We start from the raw sequence: 15486 nt of genomic DNA, 5'->3' as shown, positions 1-15486 counted from the left end.
GTCCCCGGTCTAGTGAAGCTTTTATTTTTAGAGCTCCCCCTACTGACTGTCTGCAGTATAGGTCATAAGCCCCGCCTCCTCAATGATAACAGATGGGATGTGGGTCAAACTGTAAAGCTAAAATACTCGTCACATAATTTTTTTCCAAACCTAAACTCTGCTGTGATCATTAGTTATTATCACCCTACATTGTGTTCAAGTGCTCATTTTTCTGTGAACTTTGTTTTAAATAAGTTATTTGAGGTTGAAAAACGGGATTTTACATCATATTTGACGATGATTGACAGCCGCCGATCTTGCGTAGCTCTCTTTGTGAATAACAAAAGTTACGTAGTGAAGGAAAGCCGAGACGCCATTGAATTTTTCCGTTCAGTTTTTTTGTCTTTTTTGAGCTGGAAAATGAGTTGTTCTGCAGTAAACTGTTCTAACCGACCTGAGGGAGATAAGGGATCTTTGCAGTTCTTTCGGTAAGTAAAAAAGTGATTTATGTGTCATTGGTTAAAGTCGTTATCTAGCTAGCTAACACATGAGCAGTCTAAGGTTAGCTGAAATGTTGTAAAGCTAGGTTACTTATCCGGCATGATTTATCTTTTTATTTTATTTTATTAAATGAGCAAACCTAATAACTGACATGCTATGTTTCTTGATATTGTTATGTCGTTATTGTGATTTAAATTGTATTTAAAACCAAGAATCGTAATAAAAATCTGCTCACAGATGCGGTTCATTGACTGTACAGTTATTTTACAGTTAAAAATAAAAACGTCTGGTAAGGTCTCAAAAAAGTATCGAGGGCAAAAACAAAGTCACATAATTGTAATCTGGCCTGCATCATTACTAATGTGAACATGTTTACAGTCTGAGTGATAAGTGGACTATACCGAGAGGAACAGGTTTTACTTTCACCGTGCAGGCTGAAATTCATAGGACTATATACGAGGGGAGAATATTTCTCTATGTATCCAGATAAAACTAAAGGTAAGCTCTGATTTAATATAACTGTTACTGATTTAAGATCCAGATAAAACTAAAGGTAAGATGTGATTTAATATAACTGTTACTGATTTAAGATCCAGATAAAACTAAAGGTAAGATGTGATTTAATATAACTGTTACTGATTTAAGATCCAGATAAAACTAAAGGTAAGCTCTGATTTAATATAACTGTTACTGATTTAAGATCCAGATAAAACTAAAGGTAAGCTCTGATTTAATATAACTGTTACTGATTTAAGATCCAGATAAAACTAAAGGTAAGATGTGATTTAATATAACTGTTACTGATTTAAGATCCAGATAAAACTAAAGGTAAGATGTGATTTAATATAACTGTTACTGATTTAAGATCCAGATAAAACTAAAGGTAAGCTCTGATTTAATATAACTGTTACTGATTTAAGAGATTAACCGAAACGTGAACGCAAACATCAACAACCTGCGGTGGTGTAATGTAATATTAACCGAGCATCATGCTGCTTAAACGTGATAAATGTTCTTCATTGTCTTCCACACATGACCAATTCAACAGTCACAAGTTGATCATATTGTACATTTAATGACACTCATTGAGAAATTGTTCTAAAAATTGACAAAACCTGACAAACATTGAGGTGATTGTGTATTTATCACCTTTGAAAGGAAGGTGTTAATGCAGGAGACCAGTGTTACACACAACATGCTGCTGATATTGTAGTTAGGAGGAGACATGGGCACAATAAAAGAAGACATAAAGATCGTGTTTTCCCCCACACATGTTAATATGTTTTAAATGTCATGCATTTATTTTTCATTTCGCTTCAATAATCGTTAACAAAGAGAAACACCAGGATTAAACTACAGGCTGTTGTTGCCTTTTTATATCCAAAGCAAACTGAACATTCACAGCCTCTGCATTCAAAAGAATTTCAACATCAACATTTATGTCGTCCTGTTTCCCTCTTTTCACCAACATTATATTTTAAACTGGGATTTCCTTTTTCTCGGGTCTCTCGTCTCTCCTCCAGCTCGCCCCCTGCGGTGCGCTCCTCTCCACAATGCTCTCGTCTCTCCCCCAGCTCGCCCCCTGCGGTGCGCTCCTCTCCATAATGCTCTCGTCTCCTCCCTCTAAAGCTGCTGATACTCTGTAGGACGCTTTGATTGGGGCACCTCACCAATAAAATACTATTTTATATTTTATAAGCAGTTTGCCACCACACTGCACTTTTACTCTCCAAAGGCATATGAGTATGTGTGTGACAACTTTAACAAAGCTTTAGCACACAGTCACACCATCCACACAGCGGATCCAGGATTTACTGTAGCATCTTCTACAGCACTGAAAGGTCATGTACAGGCAAACAGAGAGAAGGGAAAAGAAACTTTTTGAGGAATTACAGCTAAAAAAGATTCTACTTTGCATACAGTACATCCTCTGATAAATACAGTGAAGTACTTTGATTGTATTTCTGTGGTGTTCCTGTAGGAGACCATGATGCAGCCAGACTGAAGCAGCAGCTTGTGGTGGACGCCATCATCTTGTCTTTGCAGTGCTGATTCTGAAGAGAACACCTTCACATAGGACTCAAAGGTAAAATGATCTCTCATATGATTGGACCGTGTTATTGTAACCGCTATCAGCATCAAAGTAATTTTAGTAACAATTTATAATCCTTCTTAAAATGTAAGGAAGACTAGCAGAAGATTTTAACAGCCTCTATGGTTCTGCAAGAAGTTCATGTTTAAATTGTTCTTCTTTCTGTCTTCAAGGAAATCAATGCTCAAAGGAAACAGCAGTCCAGACTCTGATTCCAGCTCCGGTGAGGTTCTGCACACAAATCTGATTATATGAGAATATTTAACATTAGTTTAATTCATCAGGCTGGCCCATGTGATGACAGTTTAAAATAATCTTCAATAGAAAGTGGCAGGAACACTTTTGTCTTAAAACATAAATTCATAAAGCTGATCATATTATTGGATTCATAATGTCTTATTATATATTTTGTTTTTCCTCTTAAATAGTTCTCCTGTCATAAAAACAAACTTTAGAAGCTGAAGTTTAGCAGAACCCCTGACAACATGGAGGACTCGTCCCCTGAGTGTTTCCTGTCCTCTCTCAATGGTCTTCTTCTCTTCAGTTATTAACTCTTAAAACAGCAGCACAACATGCCAGACTGTTTGACAAGTCTGTGATTGAATAAATTTAAATGGAATCTCATACGTATCTTGCTATGCTTATTGGCTTTAAATGTTTAATATTAAATAAGTTTGAAGCCCATTTATCTAAGACGAGTCCGGCTGTGACAAGCTGAGCTCGTCTGTTAGCTTTGCTGTTGTCATAGCTGTTGTTGGTCAAGAAGAAATTAATGTCAGTTCAAGGACTTTTCAAATGTGAACTATAAACTTAACTGCTAAATTATTTTACTGTGACCAACACGTTGTTGTACTCCAGTTAAGCAGAGACAGTCATATCAGATTTTTAAAAAGTTTATTTAAACATTTTATGAAAAGAAATCTTCAATAAACGACCCCTGGCTTCATTAACCATGTGGAAAATAAGTAAGGGAGACCATCAGGTCAAACTGCTGGGACATAGGAGAAAGTCTAAAAAATAATTTAACAAAGAAATCCAAACAAAAATCAAATAAAGTAAAGAGATCCTGGATGATTGTTTGACTGTTAAAATATGATGGAAAAGCAAATCCAACACAACCCTCCAGCATCTGGCCTTTCAAACACAGGGCAACATCATGTAAAGAAAAATAAATTAAATATTGACCAGGACCTCTGTGTTTTATCTGAGGATGACTATGGTAGCCTTCTCACTGTTCACTGTCACAAAGCTCCAGACTCTGTCCACCTTCTTCAGACGTCGATCAGCTCCTCTGGGTGATGGCAGAGAGGACTCTTCATCTGGGAGAGCTGCTGGTGTAAGGTCATTTCTCCCACAGTGGGTGAGCAGGGCATCTGGCACAGGTGAAAAAAGGAGGAGGTTCCTTCAAACTCTGTGACCCCAGCCTGACCTCTGTAACAGGTGTGCAGATGAAGGTTGAAATGAGTCGTTTTTAGGTTCTGTTGATTGTAAAATGGAAAAGAAAACATCACCTTTCTATTTAACATTTATCTGGTGTATGACTCAGTGTGATTTTTATTTTAGAAGACTGTATTGTTAACAATAGCTTATTTTTACAATCCTCTTATGAAACTTAAAACAAAATCACAGGATATAAACTTTTAACAGATGATTTTAACTTACACTTCACCTCTGTGGAAGATGTCAGACCAGCTGCTTTTATCTCTTCTTTGCCTAAATGAAGATACAAAAAACAATTGATTTACTGTTCACTTAAATATATTAGAAAAGCAGACATGACTCACATTGCAGACTATCAGTTTCTAACAGAATACAACATATCTTACCACCTGTAGTCTACGGTCTGTGGTGCTAACCTCGCTTAAATATAGCTTCAATATAGAACGATTTCATTAAAACCAGAGGACCCAGCAGCCCACGTGTTTTCAATAATGATCAAAATAACTGGATTTTTTAAAACACAGTGTTTAAATATTAGACTTTGAATACGGTGGTTTGTTGTACTTACACATTTCTTCATCGTAGACCGGCAGAGCGCTTTCGGCGTAGCTGGGCTGCGTAAGTCATCAGGGCAGTACGCTAAGTGGGCGGGGCGTGTTACCAGGGCTCCTCCCCCCGGACTCTACTGCGCAGACTCTGGCTCCAAATGACGTCAAAATCGCAAGATGGAAGCACCCCTAAGCGGCGTATTTTGGCTTCAAGAACGTTGAGTGGGAACAGCTACAGTGCGCGCCCACTGGAAAATACAGCAACCAGATTCAACCTTTGAAATGCTGACAGATTGTGCATTATGCTATCTGTTTTAAAAAATAAGCAGACAAGCAAGAAAATCACAAAACTGGGGACCACTGTCTGAACCTGCCCCCTGTTAACCTCCCACATTCAGCCTAAACATCCAAAATGTTTCCATTATATAAAATTTATTAAGAAGAAAATCAGGCAGAAGCTTCGGTTGAAAATGAATCTTGACTTGGTAGCCATTAAAATAAGTGCTTTTTTGCTATGATGCAGTCTGCATCATACATTCCTTCAACATTTTCACAAACTTTAAGTAGAAAACCATTTAACAGTGCATCATTAAGTGTCAACATTTAATATGGAAACCTACGGTTGCCCTGAAGTGCAAAACAACAACAAATCAGAAAACCCTTCTTGCCAAACACTCTGATAAAGTGTGAAGAGTTAGCATCCAGCCCAGAGAAGAACCTCGACACCAGACTGACTGTTGTAATCCTCTTGAATTCTGCAGTTACCTTAACACAGAAGCAAGTTTATAAATCATGACACTGAAGCATCTATTTAGTTAAACAATTGTCATCTTTCACCAAATCAAATGGGGGGAAATAAAAACAGTGACACATACAAACATATTTTTCCATCAAATCTTACACTTACATTCACAGCTAAAATTACTAAGTGTAGAGGATATATAAACCCTATGGGAGCAGACTGTTGCTATGGCAACAATCAGATTGAAAATGCACTGAAACACTCCATAATGGACTGTAGAGACTGTTGACAGGAGGACATTTGATCATGATTTCTGACATTATATTATATTTAAGTGCTGTAAAACAATCTCAAAAATAAACTCAGTTAGTAGGCTTTGTGATGAATTTATCTCGTTTCAATAATGTGGAAAACATTATTTAGACTTACTTAGACTTAGACTTAGACTTTCTTTATTGACATTCAAACTTGTACTTTACAGTGCAGATAAGAACGAAATTTCGTTGCATTTGGCTCGTTGTAGTGCAGGATAAAAAACAGCAGCATGTATTTACATATAAAAAATAGAAATAAAGTAAATAGATATAAAAAGAAAAACTATGAGTAAAATTACTATACAGATAAATATATTGCACGTTATATTGTGTTTTACAGTCCAGTGAGGTAGTCCTGTGTGGGGGTTTGAGGGGGAATGGAGGGATTATTTTTTCGTGTTCAAAAGTCTTATGGCCTGTGGGAAGAAGCTGTTACAGAACCTGGAAGTTCTGCTTCGGAGGCTGCGGAACCTCTTTCCAGAGTCCAGCAGCGAAAACAGTCCTTGGTGGGGGTGGGAGTTGTCTCTGCTGATTTTCTGAGCGATCTCCTGGATGGGAGGAAGTGGAGTCTTAATGATCTTTTCCGCCGTCCTCACCACTCTCTGCAGGGACTTCCAGTTGGAGGCACTGCAGGCTCCGGACCAGACAGAGAAGCAGTTTGTTATGATGCTCTCTATAGTGCCTCTGTAGAAGGTGGTGAGAATAGGAGGAGGGAGGTGTGCTCTCTTCATCCGACGCAGAAAGTGCATGCGCTGCTGCGCTTTTTTCACAAGAGCGCCGGTGTGAAGGGACCAGGTCAGAGTGTCTGTTATCTGCACCCCCAGGAACTTTGTGCTGCTAACTCTCTCCACTGCTGTGCCATTGATGAGGAGTGGTGTGTGGCTGGGCTGGCGCCTCCTGAAGTCGACGATGATCTCTGCATCAGTCAACCAGATGTTTCACCTCCTCTCTGTAGTCCATGTCGTTGTTGTCACGGATGAGGCCCACTACTGTTGTGTCGTCTGCAAACTTCACGATGTGGTTAGTAGTGGTCCTGGCGCAGCAGTCATGGGTCATCAGGGTGAACAGCAGCGGACTCAGGACGCAGCCCTGAGGGGAGCCGGTGCTCAGGGAGATGACACTGGAGGTGTTGTTGCCCACCCGCACAGACTGGGGTCTGTTTGTGAGGAAGTCAAGCAGCCAGTTACATAGGGGGGTGCTGAAACCAAGGGGGGCCAGTTTGCTCACCAGATGCTGCGGGATGATTGTATTGAACGCTGAGCTGAAGTCCAGAAACAACATCCGCACATGTGTGTCCTTCTCTTCCAGATGTTGTAAACCCAGGTGGAGTGCAGAGGAGATAGCATCCTCTGTGAAGCGGTTTGGGCGGTAAGCAAACTGGTACGGGTCGAATGTGGGGGGAAGTCTGGAGACAATGTGGTCCTTTACAAGCCTCTCAAAGCACTTCATCATGATGGGGGTTAGTGCTACAGGGCGGTAATCATTGAGCGAGGAGATTGTGGATTTTTTAGGCACTGGTATAATTGTAGCAGTCTTTAAACATGAAGGTACCACAGCCTGCATCAGCGAGGTGTTGAAGATGTCTGTGAGAACCCCAGCCAGCTGGTCAGCACATTCCTTAAGCACCCGTCCCGGTATGTCATCAGGGCCCGCTGCTTTCCGGGTGTTCACTCTCCTCAGGGTTCTCCGGACATCAGCTGCGTCCAGGCTGATTGGCTGCTCATCGGAGCGAGGAATAGATTTCCTTGCTGGAGTGGTGTTGAGTGCCTCAAACCTTGCAAAGTAGTTGTTGGGGTCGTTGAGAAAGTTGATGTTGTTGTCACAGGGGGGAGGAGTAGCTTTATAGTCTGTGATGACTTGGATGCCCTGCCACATTCGTCTGGTGTTCGTGGGGTCCTCGAAGAAGTCCTGCACTTTCTGACTGTGAGCACGCTTTGCAACCTTTATGGCACGGTTCAGGTTGGCTCTGGCTGTTTTTAGTGCCACCATGTCGCCAGATTTAAAAGCGTCGTTCCGGGCTTTCAGCATTGCACGTACCTCACTAGTCATCCAGGGTTTCTCGTTGGCCCGTGTGGAGATGTTCTTGATCACACTAACATCCTCCATGCACTTCTGAATGTATGCAGACACAGACTCGGCATACTCCTCCACACACGTCTGATGATTGTCCGTAGCAGCCGCCTTGAACATGTCCCAGTCCGTGCATTCAAAGCAGTCCTGTAATGCTTCCATAGCTCCCTCAGGCCAGGCCCTCACCTGCTTCACTGTGGGTTTTTTCCTGATCAGCAGGGGCTTGTATGCTGGAATTAGCATCACAGAGAGATGGTCTGAGGTGCCAAGGTGGGGGCGGGGTGCAGCCTTGAATGCCTTCTTGATGTTGCTGTAGGCCAGGTCCAGCGTGCTCCCACCCCTGGTTGCAAAATCCACATATTGATGGAAATGAGGAAAAACAGTTTTCATATTGGCCTGATTAAAGTCCCCTGCCACAATGAAAACTCCCTCTGGATGTGTAGATTGCAGTTCACTGATGGAGCGGTATAAAACATTCAGGGCTTCTCTGGTGTTTGCACTGGGAGGAATGTACACTGCTGTGAAGATCATAACAGTGAATTCCCGGGGTAAATAAAAAGGCCTGCATTTTATAGTCAGTAGTTCTACATCAGGAGAGCAGTGACTTGAGACTTTCTCACCGTTGTTGCACCAGTTGTTGTTGGTGTATATGCAAACACCGCCGCCTCAGGATTTACCACTGAGAGAGCTGCTCCTATCCGACTGAAATAATGTTAGCCCCTCTATGCTAACTGCCTCATCTGGAACGGATGGTTTCAGCCACGTTTCTGTGAGAAATATGGCGCAGCAGTCTCTCATCTCCCGTTTTGCAGTTAAATCCAGCTTCAGGTAGTCCAGTTTGTTCTCCAGGGAGCGGACATTAGAAAGCATGATGGAAGGAAGCGGCGTTCTGTGCGGGTTAGCTTTTAGCTTGGTTGTTAGCCCCGCTCGGCATCCCCGTTTTTGCTTCCGGTCACACCGCTTCTGTCTCCTCCGCTGGCGGACACCGCTGGTACGAGGCTCCGCTGCTTCACAGGCCGCTGGATGTAGCCGGCGTAGTATTCCGAGGCTACGTAGAAGGTCCAGAGTAGTCGCATCTACCGGACTGAAACTGTTTGAATTACCTAAAACTAAAATTGCCTGGCGGTCGTATATGACTTTAGAGTAACTACGCTGCAGGTTTACTGTGAAATTATCAGAACTGACTGGGTTATTTGCCATTATATTCCTGTTGCTATCACGAGCCACTGCAGCCGCAGCCGCAGCCGAGCAGGGCGCCGTTATCTTGGATCAGAACTTTACCTATAGTAATGTAACTCTGAGGCATAAAGACGTTTACATGCTTAAATATAACTCACCGCACTGGTAACAGTGGAGAGAATGAACTAAAAATAGGCTCCTTTAATCACTATAAACATATAAAACACAATTAAATTTAACAGATATGTCATCATTCATTTAACAAAACACCATAATCAGTAACAGAATGGAAAAGTAACATTTCCCTTTTATAACCAACAGACAAAATCATTATCTTCTCCACATCAATAGACTGAATCACGCTAACTTAATTATGGCTGATGAACATATTAGCATTTTAATACCACAATCTCACATTAGCTTTGAACAGTTAGCACTTTAACATGGACACACCCATTAGCAATAATTAGCATAAATGCTAACGACTTCGGCCAAACAGGCTACATAAAGAACTCACCACTGAAGTTGAATTCACTGCCTTAGCTCAGCGATGACGGTGGATTCAGGAACAGCTCTCCTCAGTATGGGCAATATACATTGCCCATACTGAGTAAATGCAGCTCTCCCGTTACAGCGGCAAAAGAGTGAGCGCGGGAATAAGAAGGCAGAGCCTGAGCGAAGGCTAGCTGTTAGCCAATTGGTCGGCTCGCTGACTTATAGAGTTCACCGATTGGCTCACTTGCAAACTCATCAAATCACTCAAAGAAAACAACAGAAATTTAACTCTTAGTAGTGACTTGATCAGACAGGTTTAGGCATAAAAGGAATTCTAACCATCTTTCAATAACTTTATATCTTGAGTTACACCTCCACTACATATATGTTATTTTTAAAATAAAGGAATGTTTTTAAAATTAAAGTGTCATAGTTAAACCTGGGCTACACTTAGCAATATCATCAAGCAGGCGTCCTAAAGAAACATTATGTTGTTTTTTACCCAGTCATTCGTTCCACTCTATCACAATCAGGGGATCTCTGAGCAGGTTTGTAAAATATAGTGTTTTCAATACTGATATTGGTGTGCAAAAAAAATATTTTCTATAGGTCATCTATGTAACATTTAATGGGGCGCACAAACATGGCGTGGATAATGCTTTTAGATGGTTAACAAACCAATTATTAATCATTGACATAATATTAATTATCTATCTAAAATATTTATAGATGCTTTACAAAGTATCAGTAAGGGATTATAATCTTCAGTTCCAACTTTATAATAACCATCCAAATAATGTTAATAGACGCTTTATAAAATATTTACAAACCATCAACAAATATCTGGTCCATGTGTCTCTATAATGTTTATAGATGTTTTATAAACCATCTCTTAAAGGTTTATAAATCATTTGGTCATCATTAATAAACACTTCATAAATTGTATGAAATGTTATAATGTGTGCATCAATAAACTGTTAACATAAAATAAATTATAGCATTACAAATGATTAGGAAGCATTATTAACTATCATTTCATTGTTTGTTAACAGTAAATAACTATTAACTAATGGTTAATTTTCTATCTATTTACCCTTATTTACCCTTTATAGATGATGGTTATTATAAAGTGTTACCATTTAACTTTTTGTTTCTTGTCCGTCCACTTGAAGGCCTATGCGTAATGGCACGTTCCCGACTCTTCGGTCACCCGTAAAGCTCTCTCTCTCCCTCTCACGTGCGCGAACCTACCTTTATCTTTTAATGCACGTTTTTGACAAAATGAGGGAGAGAGGCTTTTGAGAAAAGGGGTTTTGCGGAAGCTAATATACCTTGACAGCCGGCCCAAGTGGGAAACACTGCGCTCTACATGTTTTTCAGGCGCACACGCGCCCCACACTTTCAGAAACTGGTCTATAGTGAAACGCTACTTGCGCAAAGACTACAGTCTGTCTGATCTATAAACTGTCGCGGTACCGAGGCAGCACGGCCTACCGGGAATTGTCCCGGTTCTCCCGATTAGCCACTCTGGGCCTGGTTATCCACATAATAATAGCCCTTAGTTGTGCTGCCCAGTGGTACTTTAATAAGTTTGGTAAATGTAACCCTCCTTTCTCCTTCGAGCAAAGAAGGAAAGTATACTTAATTCTAGCTTTTTTATTTTGCCACAGACATTTTTACATGATTTTGTCCAGTGTTTTTAATATTTAGCTAGGAACCCTTATAGGCAACGACTGGAACACAAATGGTAGGATTTTCATTCTCACAGTTTATATTCTCCATATCAGAGTCAGAGGTAGAATTTCCCATCTAGCTATATCCCTCTTGATTTCACGAATCAGTTTTTGTTAGTTTGCCTCAAAAATCTAAGGATTTAGGGGTCATGGCTACCTGTTGACAAGAGGAGCATGTACATGTTAAACAGAAGAGGCCCCAGGATGGAGCCTTGGGGAACTCCACATGTAATTTTTGTGTTCACAAAGTAGTCCCAGTCTTTTAAAGTAAGACTTAAACCAGTTAAGCACTGCTCCAGAACGTCCCACCTAGTTCTCCAATCGGTCAGGTCAACTGTGTCATTAGCTTTCCTCCAGACCCCTCAGCCGGACTGAAGCTAGGGGTAACCTGTACGCAAAAAGTTTGTGGTTTAGCAGAGAGAGGGGTAGAGAGAGTGATAGAGGCAATATGACGCTGAATTGAGCAGAGCAAAGATACAAACATCAAAAACACTCATTAGATATATCTATGAAGAAAAACTAAACAAGAAGGCATCGATAAGGAGACTTTCTGTCTTCAACATCTGTTGTAACTATGACAACCACACACGGATTCTGCTAACTCTTTAAACTGTAACACCGGTTCCTATCTGTAGTTTTATTGACACTGAGTCATAATGAGTTCCCAACGTAACTTTTATTCACATGAACGTTAGCGTGCCAGACGAACGTACTCAGGCCATCATAACAATAATATTCTAAGTCCTGTTTATTCTTACCAAGTCTCACGAGACTTACACTGAGTATGGCAACACTCAAGGGTCACAACAGTATAACAGTACAACTGTCTACACTATCCATTGACTGTAAATATTAATGGAAGAAGCCTGAGTGACGTCTGCTATTTGTTCTTGCAGGGGACTCCGGAGGCTCATCGGCAGCAGCCGCCATGCTGGAAATGCTGACTCACCATATCTTTCAGTCAACATAACGACAGACTGACAGCTGAGACGGGTTTTGAGACTCTTGACAAACCGTTACATCATGCCCGCCTGTCGATCAGGCCAGCTACGCACTTAAATATGGATAACACGTATCGTTCATAAAATCAAAACTGAGCCTTTATAATAAGAATTCAAGTACAGTGAATGTGATGACAATAACTAATCAGACATATTTGGTTTTTGTACCAGGCTGTAAACGTGTTTGTTTTTGCTGTAAAAACTTCTTTTTGGCTGTGGTCTGTATGTGACTTCCAGTGTTCCTGGAGCCAGCCTCTAGTGGACAATGGACAAACTGCAGGATTTAGCACTTCCACATTGGTTTCATTTTTCAACACTGGAGGTTTCCACTCATACCTATCTCAGTTTTATCCAGGTTTATGGTGGGTTCTATTTACCTCGGAACTCAGATCTTGAAACAGGGTATGACGTAACAACAACGTAAACAACATTTCAGTTGCGAGTTGGCAGCAAGTTGAACAAGCAACATGGTCGCCTCCAGGGGTTCCTTTGTTTTGTTAGCTTATACCTGACTTCAGTGTGTTAACGTGCTTTCAGATTTGAATGTTGTAACAACAACAAACTTTGTGGATGCTACAGAGACGATGTGAGGAATGTCTCCATTACTAGTTATATACGATTACAACATTGATGAACAATAAGTGAATAAATAAAAAGTATCTTAACATTAACTAAACATTTTTTGCCCCTCATGTGATGACAATTCTGACGTCATGTCGGGCTCTTAATTCTTTCCCGAGTTTCCGAGTTGTTGCTCCGACTTGAGCAAGCGTTCATGTTCTTTTTCCAACTCAGAAACGTATTTTCCCGATGTGTCCGACACCATATGAATGCACCATTAGTTCATGTGGACTAAAGTAGTAGAATGACAGACATTACACTGCTGGAGTATAAAAAAAAAACATGTTGATGTGAAACACACGAGGGAGCTGAAATATGATCCTGGCTCATAACTTGATACAGGAACTTGTATTCAGCAGCAGACGGGGTTTTTGTATCAGTCTATTTCACTGTGTGGTACATCTTTGGCTCTGGAACTAAACTGTTTGTAACAGGTAAGATTAAACATCTATTAATCCATTGTTTTTAAATTAAAGTCTGCTGCTTTAGGGCTTATATGCTGTTGTGTTTTTTAATGTTTTATAGAGAACTCATAGTACCTGAAAGAAGTTTAAATGTCACATCTGAAGTCATTATTTCTTTCTCCGTGTGATAAAGGAGTTTCTAAAGAAAGGTCTGTAACTGTATTATTACAAATATGTTTTGGATTCTCTCTGTGAGTCAGCAGCAGCTTTTGACAAAAACACAAACAAACATGAAATACGGATTCAATTATGAAGAAGTACAAAAATGTATCTTGTTAAAATAGCTTTTTATTTAATGGAGCATATGCTTTTTATGTGATTAAATAATGAACCTGGTTTCGAAATAAGACCCTTAAATATATCACATGTAATATTACAGCACTTAGGCTGTTTAATGTCCTACACAGCACGTAAAATTACCGGTATGTTTAATAGACACACATGTTTATATCTTTACTCACACATATATCTACAGATTCTAAACAGTGTGTTAAATAATAGATGCCGGGTGGTAAACACAACGGTGATGACAATTTTATATTTGCTGTTATGCACAATTTATTTTCTAGAAAGACACATTTAATTTAATTTGATTATTTCATTAGCGTGATTGGGAAAATATAATTTCATCATCAGATCATTGAGGCTTCCCTCATTTATAATGATGTAGTGATACAAAAAAAAGAGCACAAATAAAACAACAAAGACGGGTCGGAATGATTCTCAGTAGAAACAATCGCAGTGTGGTAAAGTGGTTTGAGATCATTGTCTTTATTTGTCCAAGAGAAACACAAGTTTCCATCTTTAGAGTGTGTTGTGAATTATTCCACGTTTTTGGAGCAGAAAAGCTAAATGCAGATTTTTCCAAGTTAATAAAAGACCCGCGGGACTTGAAGCAAAAGACGATCAGTAGAGTGAGTTTGGTCCAGTTCAGCAGAGATGTTATATAAGATGGTGTACGTCCAATAAGTGATTTAAAGACATACATGTGTTTATCACGTCTCTGTGCCAGAGAAGACCAACCAACTTTGTTCTACTGAATACATTTTTATCTCAGATGATAACACTGTCTCAACATATCCGACCTGTTTATGAACAGGTTCTTGATCCTCTGGGATGTTCTTTTGACCGCTATTTTAAAACATGCTACTTTGGCGTCAAGATAAAAATGGGTGTATCCATTTTCCAAAAACAATAAAATGTATCAGTTATCTTTGAGGTATTTTCTATTGAACCAGGGGTTTTAGTGTTTTGAAAATCATCACATTTTTTTTTAATTTACATTTTACACTAGGTCCCAATTTTTTATTAAATAGGGTTGGAAGTTCAAAGTGGAAGTTATAGAATTTTAGAATAATTGTGTGTGTGTTGTTGCTCTTTCAAAGATAAGCAGGTGGTGGAGCCCGTGGTGAGCGTGTACCTGGCAGCATCGAGAGCCCAGCTGGAGGAGAAGAGCTCTCTACTGTGTGTGGCCTCAGCCATGTTTCCTCCTCTGGTCCAGATCTCGTGGAAAAAACAGAAAGGGAGCGGTCCTCTGCAGGATGCGCACCCTGCTAAGGCGAAGCGGCAGGAGCTGAGGGAGTCGGGGTGCAGCGCCTCCATCTTGACGATCCCTCTGAGAGAGTACAACACCTATAGATACCTCTGCTCAGTGCAGCATGAGGGGGGCACAGTGAATGCTCAAACAGGAACAGGTAATGAAGGGTTGGTGTTTGCATTCAGCAGTGATTCAGCTTCATGTGGAGACGATGGAGCAGAGGACTGATGTTTATTTTTAACTCCTTCTGTTTGACAGAGGTCCCAGTTCCTACGACCTCCAGTCCTCCAGAGAGAGAGCCGACAGACCTGCCAACTCTGCAGCCGACTGATAGTAAGATCAAAATCTGTTTACTCTTACCTTTAAGAACAAACCAACTAAGTCAACATACATTATTACTCTTTTCCCTCTACTTACATTACCTCTGGTGTACCACAGGGTTCAGTTTTAGGGCCGATTTAGTTTGTATTTCGATGCCTCCAAGGGGAGCTGTTTGGAAGAGAAAAGTGAGGACCAATCTGTCTTAGGTGCAGGCTGAAATTTTTGGGTTGAGCTGCTTTGGTGAGCGCACACGGCTAGGGTTTTTTTCACCAACACAGATTATCTCCTGCTAGCCTCCGAGAGAGTTTTCTGAAGAAGTCAGGTGAGACAACGTGTAAATACAGCAAGAAATATTCAGGACAATGCATTACAATTGAGCAGGAGGATACGATGGACATGTTGAACTACATGTAGTGTTGATAAAATCAACCACTGTCATCATAATAATA

The 15486-nt window shown here is 40.4% G+C and overlaps 1 protein-coding gene across 3 annotated transcripts in view; it reads left to right on the top strand.

The window, feature by feature from the left end:
- Window positions 1-15486, top strand: part of LOC110003702 (uncharacterized) — a 54964-nt gene that overhangs the window by 37683 nt on the left and 1795 nt on the right. For all 3 annotated transcript variants that reach the window (XM_065953513.1, XM_065953512.1, XM_065953511.1), the window contains exon 5: window positions 14975-15049. In XM_065953513.1, the coding sequence (XP_065809585.1) occupies window positions 14975-15049 (75 nt within the window). The remainder of the gene's footprint in view (window positions 1-14974; window positions 15050-15486) is intronic.

The sequence above is a fragment of the Labrus bergylta genome, chromosome 4, assembly GCF_963930695.1.
Source record: "Labrus bergylta chromosome 4, fLabBer1.1, whole genome shotgun sequence".
Classification (NCBI taxonomy): Eukaryota; Metazoa; Chordata; class Actinopteri; order Labriformes; family Labridae; genus Labrus; species Labrus bergylta.
Note: the sequence above shows the minus strand (reverse complement) of the source record. Positions and strands in the feature narration are given on the sequence as shown.